General features: G+C 44.9%; 1 protein-coding gene across 1 annotated transcript in view; it reads left to right on the forward strand.

The window, feature by feature from the left end:
• atp6v1ba (ATPase, H+ transporting, lysosomal, V1 subunit B, member a) overlaps window positions 1-16,690 on the forward strand; it is a 46,889-nt gene that overhangs the window by 24,437 nt on the left and 5,762 nt on the right. Inside the window, exons 2-8 of the mRNA XM_023803646.2 lie at window positions 7,173-7,228; window positions 7,994-8,092; window positions 8,771-8,864; window positions 9,912-9,989; window positions 13,451-13,590; window positions 15,387-15,488; window positions 16,042-16,139. Coding sequence (XP_023659414.1) covers window positions 7,173-7,228; window positions 7,994-8,092; window positions 8,771-8,864; window positions 9,912-9,989; window positions 13,451-13,590; window positions 15,387-15,488; window positions 16,042-16,139 — 667 coding nt within the window. The remainder of the gene's footprint in view (window positions 1-7,172; window positions 7,229-7,993; window positions 8,093-8,770; window positions 8,865-9,911; window positions 9,990-13,450; window positions 13,591-15,386; window positions 15,489-16,041; window positions 16,140-16,690) is intronic.

Below are 16,690 nucleotides of genomic sequence, written 5' to 3' on the forward strand. Positions count from 1 at the left end.
TGGTTTTAAATGGAAACAGAGACTTGTTGCTTTCCCAGTGATCTGCATGTTTTAACCCTGACGGTTTAGTGTTTGCAGCACCTGTAGTGTGGCGCATCTTTCAAACATGGGGTTCTAGAGCTGGAGAATATAACACAGCTTCTTTCAACTTGATGTCATTTTTCTTAAGTGTAGCTTTTCTTTGATTTGGAAGGCGTTCTTTTTTTGTTGATTTGGATTTTTCCAGGGTTTGGGGAAGAACAGAGAACCTCCAATTGGCAGGTTAGATTTTGGCTTCTTAGTGACAATTTTATTCTCAATGATAATTTTCTCCATTTACACAGTATGATACGACTTAAACTTCTTCAGGTCTTGGAGCAGGGCTCTGTCTTGGGACTTCCAACAGGTGGCCTTGAGAGTGTGAGTACAAAAGTGAACCTGATCATACCTGTCAAGTTTTGGATTTGAAAATAAGGGAAATTTTCCGGCACCCACCGCGAGCCACCCCACCACCCCAACCAAGCTCCAGTATCCCTTACATTTTAAGACAGGTGTACAAGAAATCTAAAATAACCACTTGTCGTTTACATTTTATTTTCATTACACATTTTCTTTTAATTTCTCATGTTCACTCATGTGGCTCTCTGGCATTCACTAATGACTTATTATACAGATTTGTTGCAGACTTTGTATCCTTGTTGAAGTCGTCACAGAAGGTAAAAGTAACGTTGTTTTTGGCACACAGCATTGCCATTTTAACCTCCATTTTAACCTCCGCATTTATGACCTGGTTAATGTTGTAAATGACCTGCAGACTACTGCAGGTGGCAGTTCTCACGAGGCTACTGACAGTTCAGTTTGAAGAGGCAGAGGAATTTTTTATAAATGATATTATAATACGGGAGGACGACGGGAAAGAGGGGTAAAATACGTTAGTTTCCCGGCCAGAACAGGAGACTTGACAGCTATGGACCTGATAGCAGTTTGGACTGGGTGGTTGGGAATGTTGGCACCATTTGGGTCTGACAGACTGCCTCCCTACCACCCTGTGAGGTGCTCTCTCATCGTCTTATGTTGCTGTTGTTATTGCCCAATAAAAGCTTGAGCTGTGAGAGACCAAGGCCTGGGCATAATCTTATGCATGGACTTGGAGTTCGGAATTGGGCTGCCTTGCGAGCGTCCTGGGCAGCGAGCCGTGAATTCTGTTCACTCAGGGGCGGGCCTGTTGTGTTTTATTATTTTGAGCTGTTTATCGGGGCAGCCAGTCGAGTCCCCGCTCTGCTCTGTTACCCTTGCTGATTACCCTTCATGGATGACAGACTTACCTGTGTCATGTCTACACACATCCCCTTGGAAAGGCCACTTAATCAGCTGGGCTGATACTGCACCTCGTCCCCCCCCCCCATTGGCTGCCCCCTTCCTGCCGTTTCTCTTATGCCTTTCAGTCTGGATGGGTCATGGATTTGATTGCGGTGAAATGCTTACCTGTGCTCCTACACATGGTCAGGAAGCATTCGCCATCAGCACTAATAGCATTATACTACTGTATATGTGTCTCTGCTGCACGGTGCAGATGCAGCCCTGTTATGTAAAGAATGAGCATTGTCAGCCTCTAATTCAGTGCTATATTTACAAACTAAATCTGCTGCTGCCTTGTCCTGGGGAACGAGCCTCTCATCATAATTGGTTTTCTCTGTCTCGGGGCTTTTTTTTTTCTACCTTGGTTTTAAATCCCATGCAGGTTTACTGAAGGTTACTTGATTCGTTTTGGCAAGGTCTCCCTCTTCGCTTTCTTGTTAGTATTTTTGTGTTTTTCTTCTGTTTTTTTTCCTTCTGTGAGTATTTTCCTTATTAAAAATGAACAAAGCTTTGCAACAATTGCATCCAGTTACATGGAGTAAGTGCCATATTGCTTATGATCATATGTGGCTGCACTGTGCCCTAATGAGCCATGCATGGGTTTGGCCGGCTTGCCCTGCGTATATTCAGGACATGCGTGGTCACGCCTTCTGAGGCCACTCCTTGCCAACGCCCCGTGGTCTTACTCGGCACGGACCCTGGCAGAGCATGGCTTGTCTTTCGGGTCCTAGGAGTAAGGCCTCACTGTCGATCGGCATTCGTGCCCCTTGGGCATGTATATCGACGGAGAAAAAAAATGACGGAGAAGCGCATTCCCCTGGCGGCTTTGTGTTTTATGCCTCTGCATGTACTGACAGCAGTGTTCCTTACCCTCTTGTGAAATACTGTGTCTGTGTATGTAAATGAACCCATAGTGCAAACCATGGATATTACGGGGTCTGCATGTGGAAGTATGGCTGGGGTTAAGATGAAAGCCCAGTTCAGGTGAAGGTGTGAAGGGCATCTCAGGACACTGCCAGGGCCCTGTTTGCTGGCGGAGTGTTCGCTCCCACCCTGTGAGGTCCAATCTGGAGCTGTGGGCACCTGGAGCTCTGTCAGGCGATGTAGTAAAGCTCTCCCTGCCTCAGTTGTGGCACCCAGCATAGGGCTAATTGACATTTTCATCCTTTGACACGCGATACCTCAGAGTAATTAGTACCCCGTTAGAGGTGGCCATGCTGCTGAGCTGTTTTGCAAAATGCATCACTGGACACTCTATACAGACTCCCCCCCCTCCCCCCTCACATGGTCCCTCTGGGGCTTCCTGCTCTGATGCCTAAATACACATGCTGGGTCATGCATGTCTGCAATCTCACGTTGAAAATGAGTGAAATAAATAAATAAATAAATCCACCTTTTTGGCCTCGGTGATCGGCGTGATGTATGGAAACCTTTATGTTATAACTAACTACAAAACAAGTGAATAAATTGTGTAGAATGTAATTTCTCTCTCTGAGAACTGAAACAGTGATGTTGGGCTCTAGCAGTACATGTATTCACTGGGTACCATTAGAGATGCACTGATACCGATATTTGGATCGGTGTCGGCACCGATCCAGACCTATTTGACGGATTGGGTATCGGCCATGCATGATACACTTTTAACAGAAATTTGCAATCTATGTAAAATAAAATAAAGTTTTGAGGTGGGAATAGCATTTAATGGACAATCCCATTTAACAAAGCGCACGCAACTGCGAGACAAAACAAAGCAATGGATGATTTGGAAGTCGCTAACTTAATTGCACTGTTTTGCAAACTCGCAGCTTGTGATACAAGAGAGGCTGCCATCGCAACAAAAGTGTAACTGCGCTGACGCCAATGGGAGAAAAACTGTGTTAAAACTTTAAGCATTCGCCACTTGTGTATATTTGCTTTGAAGATATTCATATTGAACTGCAAATGCCTCAAAAACGCTAAAACAAACGAGGTGGAACAGTACGTTATGTATGTTTGTAGTAGCCTAATTAAATATTTTTTGTCATACATTTTTTCCATCTGTATTTACTAACTTAAAAAAAATTATATATAAAGTATAACAAAGTAAAAAGAGCTCTTGTATTGGAATCTGTATCGGTATCGGCATCGGAATTGGATCGGAACTGAAAAAATGTGGATCACCCATCTCTAGGTACCATTCAGTTACATCATTTTGGGTTCAGTACACAAAATGAAACATCATTTAACACAGGCAGATCCTTCAAAAGTATGTGTTCAACACGGAAAACATTATGCTAATTGTAGCTGTCAGTTGGTTACAGCTAATGCTGGTTACATTCAGTCATGATCAGTGGCTTGGGAGCATTTTAGTGTCCCAAGAAATTACACCAACACCGGAGAAAACAGTTCATAAGACCAAGGCTGACTGTCAGCTCTGCTATTCTGAACTTGTATATGTTGCTGGAAACACCTCTGCCTCGTCTGAGACAACATCATCTGAATGTTTGTTTGCAGTTTGTAGTTTTAATAATAGATAATTCCAAAACAGATTCTGTTTTCTCTACTGTAGCGAAATTGCATCAAACCGTGGACACAAAATCGAGGCTTGTACCGAACCATGAATTTTATGTACTGTTACTCCTCTAGTATTTTTTACCAAAATAGGAGGCCATTTTGGTCGGCCTGTTGTATTTGGTTGCACTTTACGCTGCAGTAGGTCAGGATGTTTCACTGTGTCCTCGTGCACCCTGTTTGGAGGTAGGCTTTGGGTAATGCTGCGTCATCCTGCTGGGCCCTGTGACAGATTCCTGTCTCAGTCTCTGTCGGGTTTGCCGCTTGCAGACGTGGCCAGGACACTCCCCTTCTGAGAGTTACATGACCAGGGAGGCCCACGGGTTCCGGGCTAGCACATGGCCGAACCCTGCTGGGCTGTTCATACTGCCCTGCAGCTCCGAGAGGATTAAAGTATAAGCTGCTAAATTGGGGGTGGAGTGATACACAGAGAGCCGGCATGGCTTTCAGGATGGTCAGGAAAACGCTCGAGGTTCAGTGAGGGTCAGCCAGGCCCCAGAGTGATGCTGGCCAATTAGTACTCCCGGCCTGAGCTCGGGTGAGAGAGGGCCCTGTGCAGCCCACGGAGGCCCTGAGTAAATGTGCTCGGTGCCTCGTCGCCGCTTTATGGCACTTCATTCAGTGTTAGAATGACAGCGCCCCCCCTGGCCCCCTGCCCCTCCAGTTGGGAAATTAAAATGTGTTGGAATGCTCAGTGCCTCTTTTCACTGCAGCCTGAATAGCCTCTCCAGTGTTTCACACCAAGGTCTCCTTCAGGGTGCGAGGTCAGGCTACCAAAACAGCTTCTAGTGTCGGATTAGGACCAATTAACATCTCTGTGGACAAAGGACCGCGGGGGCCCGGTGGGGCGGCCGGTGACCCGCTCTGTGAGGCAGGCCAGCCTGGGGAGCTGCCTACTTCAGCTAAGAGGTGGGCAAGCTTTTTCAACCCAAGTAGAAAATGTTGCTACTTCATGCCATGTGAAAGTATAGCATTTTTTTCCCTTAATTTTATTTTGAGAAACCCCTCTCTCTGTGCCCCCCCTCCCCCCAGTGTACTTTTCAAGATGCCCAAGGGGGTGCTATTCTTTCTGCCGCTCTCTTTTCGTGTGTGATTTGCAGCCGGGAATGTGCCGAAGGACTTATCGTCTGATTATCATTTTCCTTGCCATCTGAATGAAGATATTGAGGCTGATGAATATTTTTGCCTGAATTGATGCTTAACTTCTAATTTGTTTAGTCCCCTGATGGATGTAGTCAGTTGTTCTGGCAAGTCGCCCCGTGGTGTTCAGGGTGAAGCCGGACATTTCTGGCCTACAGTCCTCTGCAGATGAAAGCCCTCGTGGACTCCTTCACTGTTTCAGTGTCTTGATGCAGAGCTCCATAAAGATTTCAATTTCCAAATATTTTCCATTAAAGCGCCATGTGCATTTTGCTGGTTTTTAAAGGTTGCTCTGCAATTATATGGCTGCTATTTACTGCCTTGTTACCGCCACTCGCAGCCAATCGCTGTGCGTGTCTCTTTAGAAACGTGGGCTGTTTGCAGGCTAAGTGTGGCTATTAAGCCCATTTATAAACAAAGCCAAGAGAAGACGCACCTCTAAATGGGGGGGAAAAGGGAAAATGGGACACATTACTTCCTTAAGACCTCCTCCCAGCGCTATTGGGGGAATGGGTTTAGAGCATATCATCTGTCTGCCAGCTATTTGTCACCTGATCCCTCCCATACCTGCATGGTTGCTCCTGGGGTACGTTGCTCCTGATCCTGGCGGATGTGTGGGAAGGCTTCCTGATCCTGGACTTCAGTTGGAGTGGATACCTTGCAGGGTGGTGTGCCTGTAGGGTTCTGTGTCTGGCAAGTGCCACGTCGACTGCCATCAGAGTCATTAACTAACGTTACGTATGGTGAGGGCAGTGGCATCATGTATTAAAGAGCGCCTCCTGTGGGACAGGGACGAGCATGTGAATGCGATCAGTGTTAGTAAATACACATGTGCATATACTGTATACACGTCTGTGTTAATGTTTGCCTCTTAGCTGCGGATGCGCTTGAGATCCACTGTGGTCTGTTGATTCATGCCTAATGGTCCATCCCCCACCCCCCTGCAAAGAGAAGCCCTGTGCTGGGCCAGTGGCTGCCAGTTTGTACTGCAGTAATGGGGCCCGAATGCAGGTGTGTGTGGGAAATGGCGATTGTGCGCTGACAGCTTATTTGTTGGCTGCTCCCTAATTAGTGGCATAGTGGATGCACCCCGCTAAGCTTTAGAGCTGCGCGTTAAAGCCGCTCTCTTCTAATTTCCCTTGCGCCTTTGATATTGGCCAAGAGATTGACGGTTTGCACAAAAAAAAGAAAAAGCAGGGAGTGATGGAGGCCCAGACCAAACAATGGCCTCCTTCTGGCTCCTCTGTGGCACAGATGTGTGCATGGGTGGAGGGGGGGACCAGCGGCTGCTGACAGACCCCCTCAAATTGGCTCCCATGTCAACGGCGCTCATGTTTTCCCAAAGACCCCAAAAGTTGAGGATCACACCCATGTTCCCCACACCTCTCAGGCTGCTGAGTCCCTCCTCCCCTCTCCGCACCTCCTTTAAATGGGCTACCAGATGTGCTTGTTTCTCGTGTTTCCCCCCCCCCCCCCCGTTTTTAAGTGACTGAAATAAATGATTTTCAGCTGTGATGTACTTTACCACGGAAGGATGTCACCTTTACAATGCTTTAATGTAAATCTGACACAGTTACTGGAATTATTAACTGAGCCTGCCCTCTGTGGCCATCGGGGGGTGTTGGGGTTTACTGCTGACTGAGGTGCAAGTTGCCTACTCTGTTTGTAGCTATTCAGAGTGAGGCTGAATCATGGCGGACATTCTGGTGCACAACAATGCAGCTGCCTGTCCCCCTACCCCACCTCTCAGTTGCAGCCAAACAGTCACTGCTCTGCTGGTAGCAGTGTTGGGGTCTGCTGACAAGACAGAAGCCATCTACTTAGCAGTCCGGAGGAGGGCACTGCTGCTGAGGGATGCAGGGGGATCTGAGGCCAGGGCTCTCCTTCTCAACAGATAAACGTCTGCTTACAGTGTTTCACTTCTGAGTTCCCCCAGGTTAAGGTGTGCTGTTCAGTTGTGTTAGTCCCTGTGAATCAAACCCCGACATTTTGGATTTCTTGAGACCTGTAGCCCATCTGTTGCCTCTGCTCAACAGACACTCGGGGTCTTTGTGACCCAGGATTTCCTAAGGTGGCCTCTGGTGAAGTCTATATGTCCCTGAGGCGTGACTCTCTCTCTCTATCTCTCTCCCCCTTCCTCCCAGCATACTCCACGGTGTCAGGCGTAAATGGACCCCTGGTTATCCTGGATAATGTCAAGGTAAGTATGGAAAGGGCGTTTGTGGACGTGGGTGCCTGCAGTAATTATGTGTGGGTTTGAAATGCATTGCCCTTTTTCTGGGGGCCACTTTTGTGTCATTAGATTCACAGTGGCATCTGGAAGGTCTCTGGTCACCATGTGACCTGTCAGAAACTAACTGTTAGAAAGCAGATAAATGAACAGACATTTGTGCCTCTGGTTGTGTAAGCTACAATCAAAGATTTGAAATATCTGCTTAAAGAAGTGGTTTTAATGCAGGCCGTGAGGTTTAAATAAACCCCTCAGAGACCACAGAGTTCAAGCTCCTTCCTTCCTCAACAGGCCTGTCTGGGGTTGTCTCAGAGGCCCTATGAACATTGAAGCGGTGCTTTTCGCTTCCTGAGTTGTTTTTGTGTGGGAGAGTCATACCTGAATGACATTTGAACACTTATTACCTGTGACTATAGAGTACAAGCAGAAACTGTGACAGCTGAATCGTAACGGTCAGCCTCTGTGAAGGTTTAAATTGCTTCACAGCCTGCACACAGGGTCTTCAACATCACAGTATAGTGTTGTGTCCCCAGACGCCTTGAAGGGTGTGTATCTGTCCCAGTGGCCGCTGCCAGCTTGGCTGGCACAGGTTTCTCTGTGTGCCATGGGCTCTGAACAAGGGAGGACGGGTGTCTTTCAGCTGCTGTTGGAAAGACATCTGCTACTGATGGGCTGTGCATTTCGTGCAGTTTCGAATGCGGGCCATCACTTATTTATGTTCTGTTGATGGTCCAGTTCCCCAGGTATGCAGAGATAGTACACCTCACCCTGCCAGATGGGACCCGCCGCAGTGGCCAGGTGTTGGAGGTGATGGGCAGCAAAGCTGTGGTCCAGGTGAGCAGAAGATGCATGTCCGCTCGTTGGGGCCAAGGACAGCGCCACACAGAAAGTGTTTTATCCCATTGCCGAGGATTACTGAGCCAGACAGCCTTCGCATCAGGGTTTCCCCATGCTGTAACTCGCAGGAGGTCTGACCTTAGTGCCCTGACAGTAAAACACCAGCTTGCATCCCTTCCGCAGCAGAGCATCGCAGTGACTGACAGGAGTCGGCATTTCCCTTCTCTAAATTCCGTTTGTCTTTATGTAGTTATGTTAGCCCTTCTTGTGGCGCATCCTTTTAACGAAGCTATAATGAAGCTGATGCCACTTCTATCCACGCTTCTCATAAGCACCCTCCAGTCAGTTTACTAGTGTAGCGGTTTCTGGAACCAGTACATTAACTTGCTCTACCTGTGAGGATGCGCCCTGGGTTTACAAATGGGGAGCACTGCTGAATCCTCACAGGCCCTAGAAATCATTCTTTGAACAGATACACACTTCCCATATGTACTTCAGACATGGACATCAAATGTTAATATGTGAGGTTTAATAGAAATATGGTCTATCTCATTAGAGTAACGGAAACTATGAGCTACCCCACTGGCGGTGATGTGTTGCTGGCTCTGGCACACCTCTGTGACGCTGGTGTGGCCCCTGTGATTCTGACACGGCCCTGTAACTGCCATCCCCCAGGTGTTCGAGGGCACATCTGGCATCGATGCCAAGAAGACAGCCTGTGAGTTCACCGGGGACATCCTACGCACCCCAGTGTCGGAGGACATGCTGGGTAAGAAGGGGCGGGTGAACTCGGGGGTTGATTAAGAGGGTCTGGGTGATGCTCCTGTGCTGGTGCTTGGTAGCATGGTGCCTCTGCCTTGTTCACATGGTAAATAATTCACTGTGCAGGGAATTGGTACCATGGCCGACCAACACTAATTGTTCTCTGTGGTCGTCATAAAACGATCTCTACGCTGATGTGACCTTTCTGGGGTTCCTTATCAGTGGGTAGGGTAACAGCTTTAATTAAAATGTATGAACGTGGATAGAGATGTAGGGGTACACGCGTCATGAGGCCCATGCAGAGTCCATGCTTCTGTAAGAAATCAATCACAAAAACACGGGATTTGCTGGAATCTAATGTTACAATGAGCCCGTCACAGCAGAACCTCTTTTCAGGCTCTTCCTCCACCTTCTCTAACCATTTTACTTTACTCAACTGATGTAAAAACTGAATTATGGGGTGACTATGGAGTGTCTCAGCTGCTAAGTAAACTGATAATCATTAAGCTCAAGGGGATGATTAACCCCAGATTTAGAAAAGGCATTTTGCTTTAGACTGGACGTTAGAACATTAGTGACTGTTTTGAATTTTAACCAGTGCTATTTTTTTTTTTTTACTAATTAGCTTAGGTAACAACTTACAGAAAATAGATGAGATTTCATTTACAGCATATCTCATTAGTAATGAAAAACAAGGCATGTGTATTTTGGCATTTGACATACTTATGCGTATTTGTTATTGGGACAGACATATACATGTAGCGTTAATGTAAACTGGAATGTGGTTCTCCGCGATTATATCAGCTTTATGTATAAATGGTTCATATCCCTGCTTTGCTGGAATGTACTGGGGGTCAGGTTAGCGGGGTCTGCTGAGCAGGTAGACACGGCCACATGCCCTCTGATATAGTGACATTTGTGGCCTGTCGTCAGAACAGAAGCCGAATCGGAATGCTGCCATCTGGGGGCAGGCTGCTATCTAGATTGCCACATGGGTGCGTGTACCTTGCATTAGCGTTAGCCTAGCATTTATGTACCATTGTCTTCCTTTCAGGCCGCGTCTTCAATGGGTCTGGCAAGCCAATCGACAGAGGGCCCACCGTGCTAGCCGAGGACTACTTGGACATCATGGGTAAGATGCACGGAATACCAAGTCATCATTTAAAACACAGGGTTTTGCTAAATCTTTGTTTGTAAGTAGGTAAGTATATAAGAGGGGAGTGACATTATTGACCATGTTAAATAGTTTGTGTGGGGTTAGTGGAGCAGTGTCTTTGTTTTATACTTGCACAAATATGTTCGGAGGTAAGGATAACAGGAGACCCTGATGCGGGAGACTGGGGATTTATTGAGGGTTCCAGGCAACCAGAAACCAAATTCAGCGGAGGAGGGATGATGTAGTGGTCATGGTGCAGAAGGAGTTGAAGACCAGTGAGATTAGTCCAACATGCACACAGAAGAGTGGGGGCAGGAACGCAGGGTAGGACAAGCCGGCGAGCAGGACAGGAACAGGTGGCTTGGGTACAAGGAGTGGAGGTTCCGGCCGGGGCAGGTTCAGGCGGATCGAGGGGTCGCATCTCCCTGGGCATGACAGACAGCTTTTGCACGTTGAACTCTGTGGAGAGGTACTGCGAGAATGAGAGCAATTAATGGGCACAAGCATCCCAGTAGGTCTGTTTGCTTTTGTGTCGGCCCATCAGAGATACGTCTCGATCTGTACAAATTTTAGCATGTCTGTTTTGTTTTGTTGTTTTCCAAGTTTTTAATTAAGTTGTAGTTAGATTTTTCTCAACTGACCCGTTCAAGCCCTAAAAATTCATAGAGTTGAACTCATCTTGACCCATACAAGGTTTAGCAGGAATGGTCGAGTTCCAAGACTTAGGTTGAGGTACAAGTCAGAAAATTTTCAACAGACCTGTGTGAGTTGATTGAGTTAAGAGGCATTCGTGTTTCAAGGTTCTACTGTAATAATAATGATACATTAAGTTTATAAAGTGCTTTTCAAAACCCAAAGATGCTAACAATATTCATTAACACAGAACGCAGCGTGGGAATAATATACAGACACAAATAGCTATGCAGCTATACAGTGAAAAGGAATAGGAATAGAATGGCAGATGGCTGAAACAGGATGAGCAGGGAGGGATCAAAATGAAAAGAGCAGTGTTTAGAGAAGTGGGAAGGTTGGAAGAACAAGAAGGTTTTGAGGTAAGATTTGAAGTCTGAAAGAGAGGGGGAGTTACAAATATATCTACTTCATAACATATGTCTGTAGCCCTTCCCCCTATTTCTTATATAATCATCCAAGTTTTGCAGGTCTTGTTAACTCATTTCCTCATTTTGTCTGCCAAGTGAGCAGTTATCTGCAAACAAAACCCAATCGGAGTTTCTATAAAAGACATACAGTAAAATTAACCGTACTGCACAATGTAAATGCAGATACTCCTCACTTAACGACCTACATGTTTAATGACCACCCAGACTTACGACCAGCTCTCCAGTCAGCCAGTATTATACACTGTATGAGAACTTTGGCTGTGGAAACGTCAGCGCAGCAGTCGGCGTTAAGCAATTATGCAAATAAAAACAATTACCCATATTTACGGTATGCAAACCTAAGTAATGTATATTAGAGCTGATTTCCTCTATTCTGTTTTTCACTATACGATGCAATATTGTATAAAGATTTATAAACAGGGATGCACATAACTGACACGCAAGTGCACACTCACCTTTAAAAGTGATATTTATGGCAATAGATTGTTGTTACAGCACAAATGTGCGCATATATTATGTGCATTTGTGCTGCTATGACAAGAAATTTAAACCATTATACCACAAATGAAGTACGAGTAGCATATGATGGTTAAGATGCACAATAATTTATTTTTTTAGAATTTAGTGATCAGTGGTCATTGTCAACACACCACAGCACACAGTGCGCAACAACGAAATGTGACCTCTGCATTTGACCCATATGTGACTTTATTGTCATATCAGCACAAATGTGCATAAAATAATTCCACATTTGCTTTGTTACAACAATCGATTGCCGCATGTATGGCTTTAAAGGTAAATGCGTACTTGCATACCAGTTATGTGCATCCCTGTTTATAAATGGTGCAAAGGCGACATTAAAACAATATCTAAAGATGTCTGACACAATCCCACTACCAGCAGCCTACAGTATGCTTGAAATATCAGTAAGGGGCAGCTCCTCACTTTACTTAGTTTACTTAACGACATAGCCATAAGAATGGAACTCGTTCGTTAAGTGAGGAGTACCTGTATTGCAAAGCATCTGTAATTGAGGTGGCTGGCATGGCTTCCAATTTATATCCACATTTGGAAAGGAAACATAGTGACAGGTACGCACTCAGTTTGTCAAGAGCCAAGTGTCCAGTCAAAATTCATCCTCCATAGTAATCTAACGATAGCTGTCTGGCTCACTAACCAGTATCTTGTAATAATAATTGTTGTTGTACTTTATTAATTCCCATCTTTTTCACATGGCCCACCTTGGCCTCCAGAGAGGCACAGATGAGAGTTTGGGATCAGATCATAGGGTCAGTCAGCGTTCAGTACCTTTGAGTAGTTATGTTTAAAGGTCTGACTCAAGGGTCTAATGCTGTGATTGATCTTCTGGAAGTGGGAAGCAAACTGGCAATTTTTCAGACACAGTAGTCTTAACCCCCCTATTGTGAACATTTAAGCCATAAAATGCCCACAAGCACTTGTGTTTCCACACTACAATAATGACATCTTTCTTTTGAGAGAGTCCCAATTGTCAAAGATATCATACATAGTACTTCTGCCACTGAACATTGTATATGCACTTTATCTACATTGTGTGTCCTTTTACGAACATTTTAAAGTTTGTTAAATATAAAATAGTTTGAAAGAAATTTTGTATTTTATGTATATCTTTGGTTCCAGAACCAGTTTTATACGCATTCATCAGGATATAGTCATGTTACAGTATAATTAATAATTACTACATAATGCAGTAGAGGTGTGTTTCTGTGACCTTTGCAAAGCTTTTTTTTATTGAAATTTTTCTTAGTTGATGATCATTTAAAATTTATTTAAATTTGAAAAAATAGGTATTCATCTAGACTTCATTTTATAGTTTTTGAATTCAGATTCATGGTCTAAGAATTGAACTTTTGTTTTTTGAACTCGGACTTGGCTTCGCAGCTCCAGTAATGGACTTGCTCTACTGTTGGACTCAGTCTTGACTTGGATTCAATTTTTTTAAAGATACAGTCTTGACTAGGACTCAGCCAAGGTGTACTTGAAAACAAAATTGCAGTGGAGTATGGAAAGAAGAACAGTAAGGAGCTTGGAGGAGAAAGATGCCGGGGAGGGCTGGAATGTCTCTGTCCAATCCACATGCCCTTCATTCTCCGCAGCTTCAGAGTCCATGTAGGGTGCCTCTTCATGTGAGATGAGCTGATAGATCTGTCCTACTCCAGAGCTGATCTACGTTTGGCACAGTTTTGTTGGGAATAACGCAGCGTCATTTAGCCCCTGCCTTGAGTGGGACACCATGTAATACAACCCTGAACCCACCCTCCTCCCCTATTCCCCCAGGTCAGCCCATCAACCCACAGTGTCGAATCTACCCAGAGGAGATGATTCAGACGGGCATCTCTGCCATTGATGGCATGAACAGCATCGCTCGAGGACAGAAGATCCCTATCTTCTCAGCCGCTGGCCTCCCACACAATGAGGTGAAGAGTCTGGTCGCCGGGTGGGGTGAGGGAGCAGTGTTCCCGTTCAAAGTTTCAAAAACTTTACAGCTTTTCTGGCTGGTGGGGGCCATCGAGGAGCTGGGTGAAGGTGGTGAAGGAGGCAGATTCAGCTCTTCAAATACAGGCCATATTATATAGTTAGTATAGCACTGGGCCATCATATCAGTACAAAATAACCCAAACTAAGACATGACTTACCTGTTACTTACTTTATTAAAGGGAAAAGGATGCTGTTTATTTTATAAAAGTGTTAAACATAAATACAGTGGTACCTCAGTTCTCAAACTCATTAGAACTCGAATTTCTTAAAAGTCAAATCAACCTGTTCGAAAAAAATTACCTAGAACTCGATCTGAATCTCAGAAGTCAAACCGTGAACCCCGACCTAAGATAATTTGTACGCGTGGGGAAATGAGTCACGCGGCACGTCTCTCAGCGGAAACAAAGGGTAACGCTTAAGTCTCAGCCTCGCATTCGCTGTGATAGCATCGTGCATGTTTACCCTTGCTGAATACATATATTTAGACAGTAAAAATACATTTAGACAATGATAGACAGTAACAGTAATTATTATTATATAATAAATACATTTAAAAATAAAGATTTCTTATTAATTATTTTAATATTAATAATAAACCACTATATTTAATTATAATAATATTGTCATGCCCAGCGGGGACGGAACGGAGACAAAGGCGCAGACGTCAGGGTATCGGGGAATACGGAGTTTAATTACAGGTAAGGCAGGCAAAACGCAGATGGATAATACAATGACCAGACTGGGGAAACAAACTGAAACGCGAACAAAATACAAAGGACTAATGAAAACAACCAGAAACAGCTGATCACACGGGAATTCCACACGAGGTTAACGAGGGGGCGTGGCACACGGAAGGAGCGGACGATCGGGGCAGGACACATTGGTTTTTTTTTTTTAACTTTACACATTGTTTGGATACATTTATTTTCTTACTTTAAAAATTACTGTTTTGATAAATGTGCTTAGATGTCTTTAGTACAGTATAAGCTTTTCTTGTTTTGTCCGGTTCATTTTATGTTTAAATGCTAAAAAAAACATATTTCGGTGTAATTTTTTGTGGCCGGGAACCAATTAATTGGTTTTCCATTATTTCTTATGGGGAAAATTCGATCAGAACTTGAACTTTTTATGATTCGGTCCGGAGTTCTGAACGGATTAAGTTCGAGAACTGAGGTACCACTGTATACTCTTACTACCACGACAAACAGCTTTAAATGTTTTCTTTGACTTTGACTGCCTAAGGCTTGTGGGCGATGCATAACCTCCTATACTAGGCAGGAATGACTCGTCTTCCCTTTTTGCCTGTGTGTGGCGCGTGTCTTTGCATGAATGAATAAGGGCCAGTGATTCATGCCTACATCAGGTGACTCTCTCCCAATCGGTCGTCTCCTGTTTCCTTAGATTTTCCAGACCCAGAGCTTCACTTGTGTCACCTGTTTGTGACGCAGCGTGACATGGTTTGTCAGATGTCTCAATGCAGTGGCTGTACTGAAACATACTTATCTGCCTCTGCAGGACCAAGACTAAACAAACCTTTTAGTTTGCTCATCCCGGTCTGTTTATGACCGTATTAAACTGATTCGCTTTGCTGCTCCCCACTGTGACCTGCTGAAAGCTTAATGTGTTATGTGAGGATCCCGCTAGGCTCTAATAGGCCAGTCCTTCTTGCACTGGGCCACAGTCTGTTTGAGCTTTTTTTTCAGGCTTAGGCATGAAAGTTTGTTTCTTTTTGTAGATCGCTGCCCAGATCTGTCGACAAGCTGGGCTTGTGCAGAAGTCCAAGGATGTGAAGGACTACAGTTCAGACAACTTTGCCATTGTATTCGCAGCCATGGGGGTAGGTACTCTGTCTGTGTTTCTGTGTGCATGTACATGCATACGAGTGTTTGCGTGCAAATGTGCATGTGTTAGTGTGGTCATGTGTGTTAATCGCCCTTTTTAAACGATTCCCATCTCATTCTGGGTCCTTGGCCTGACTAAGACTTTAATCCCTGTAGCCACCTGCAGCTGCCCTATTTCCATATTCATCGCAGGTGGAAAGCTGCCCTCCTGTACAGATGAGGCTGAGAGTCACTTCAGAGTATGGTCAGGGCTTTGTACCTGGATTATAAGCACTCTAGGACCCCCCCCCCCCCAACCACCACCACCTGTGTACAGAAATTTTATGAAAAGCAGAAGCATGGTTTGTCATGGCCAACTACCAGATGTCCTTCTATCCAGATGACATTTAAGAAGTTGACTTTTTGTCCTTTCAGTGGTATTTCAGTTGCACTGTGATGTCATGGCAGATATGTGACATGTGCTTCTGTGGGTTGACCTCATGAATTCCCCACACACTGGGCTCCCATGGTCCCCCTATTGTGGTTGTAAAACATGGCCCCTGCCCCCAGGTGAACATGGAGACTGCCCGCTTCTTCAAGTCTGACTTTGAGGAGAATGGCTCCATGGACAACGTGTGCCTGTTCCTAAACCTAGCCAATGACCCCACGTGAGTACCTGAGCACTGCCTTCTGTGCTGGGATGGGACATGAACTGTGTGACACTATGGCTGTAAGTTTTTTCAGAAGCCGCATTGATACACCTGCAAATGTTGGCCACGGGCAGCAGCTTGAAGCACACACAGCTTGCGAACCTGGCTCGTCCGTGCTGATTGGGTTTCAGTGTTTAATCACTTCCCGTGTTTCGGATTCATTCAGATGGATGTGTGTGGCTGAGTCCTCCCCAGGTTCTCCTTGAACGTGGAAAGGTTCAATCTTACTGTTGTATGCAAACTCTATAGCTCTATTGTACATGTCTGTACTTTGTATGTTTTTCTGGTAGCTCTTTATGGATATGACTAGGGATGGACCGATTCACATTTTTCAGTTCCGATCCGATTCCGAAACTGACAATACCGATACTGATTCCGGTACAAGAGCTATTTTTTACTTTTCATATATATATATAATATATATATATATACACACACACACACACACACACACACACACACACACACAAATATTTTTAAACTAGTACATACAGATTAAAAATTTATAT

This window comes from Paramormyrops kingsleyae, chromosome 3, assembly GCF_048594095.1.
Source record: "Paramormyrops kingsleyae isolate MSU_618 chromosome 3, PKINGS_0.4, whole genome shotgun sequence".
Lineage (NCBI taxonomy): Eukaryota > Metazoa > Chordata > Actinopteri > Osteoglossiformes > Mormyridae > Paramormyrops > Paramormyrops kingsleyae.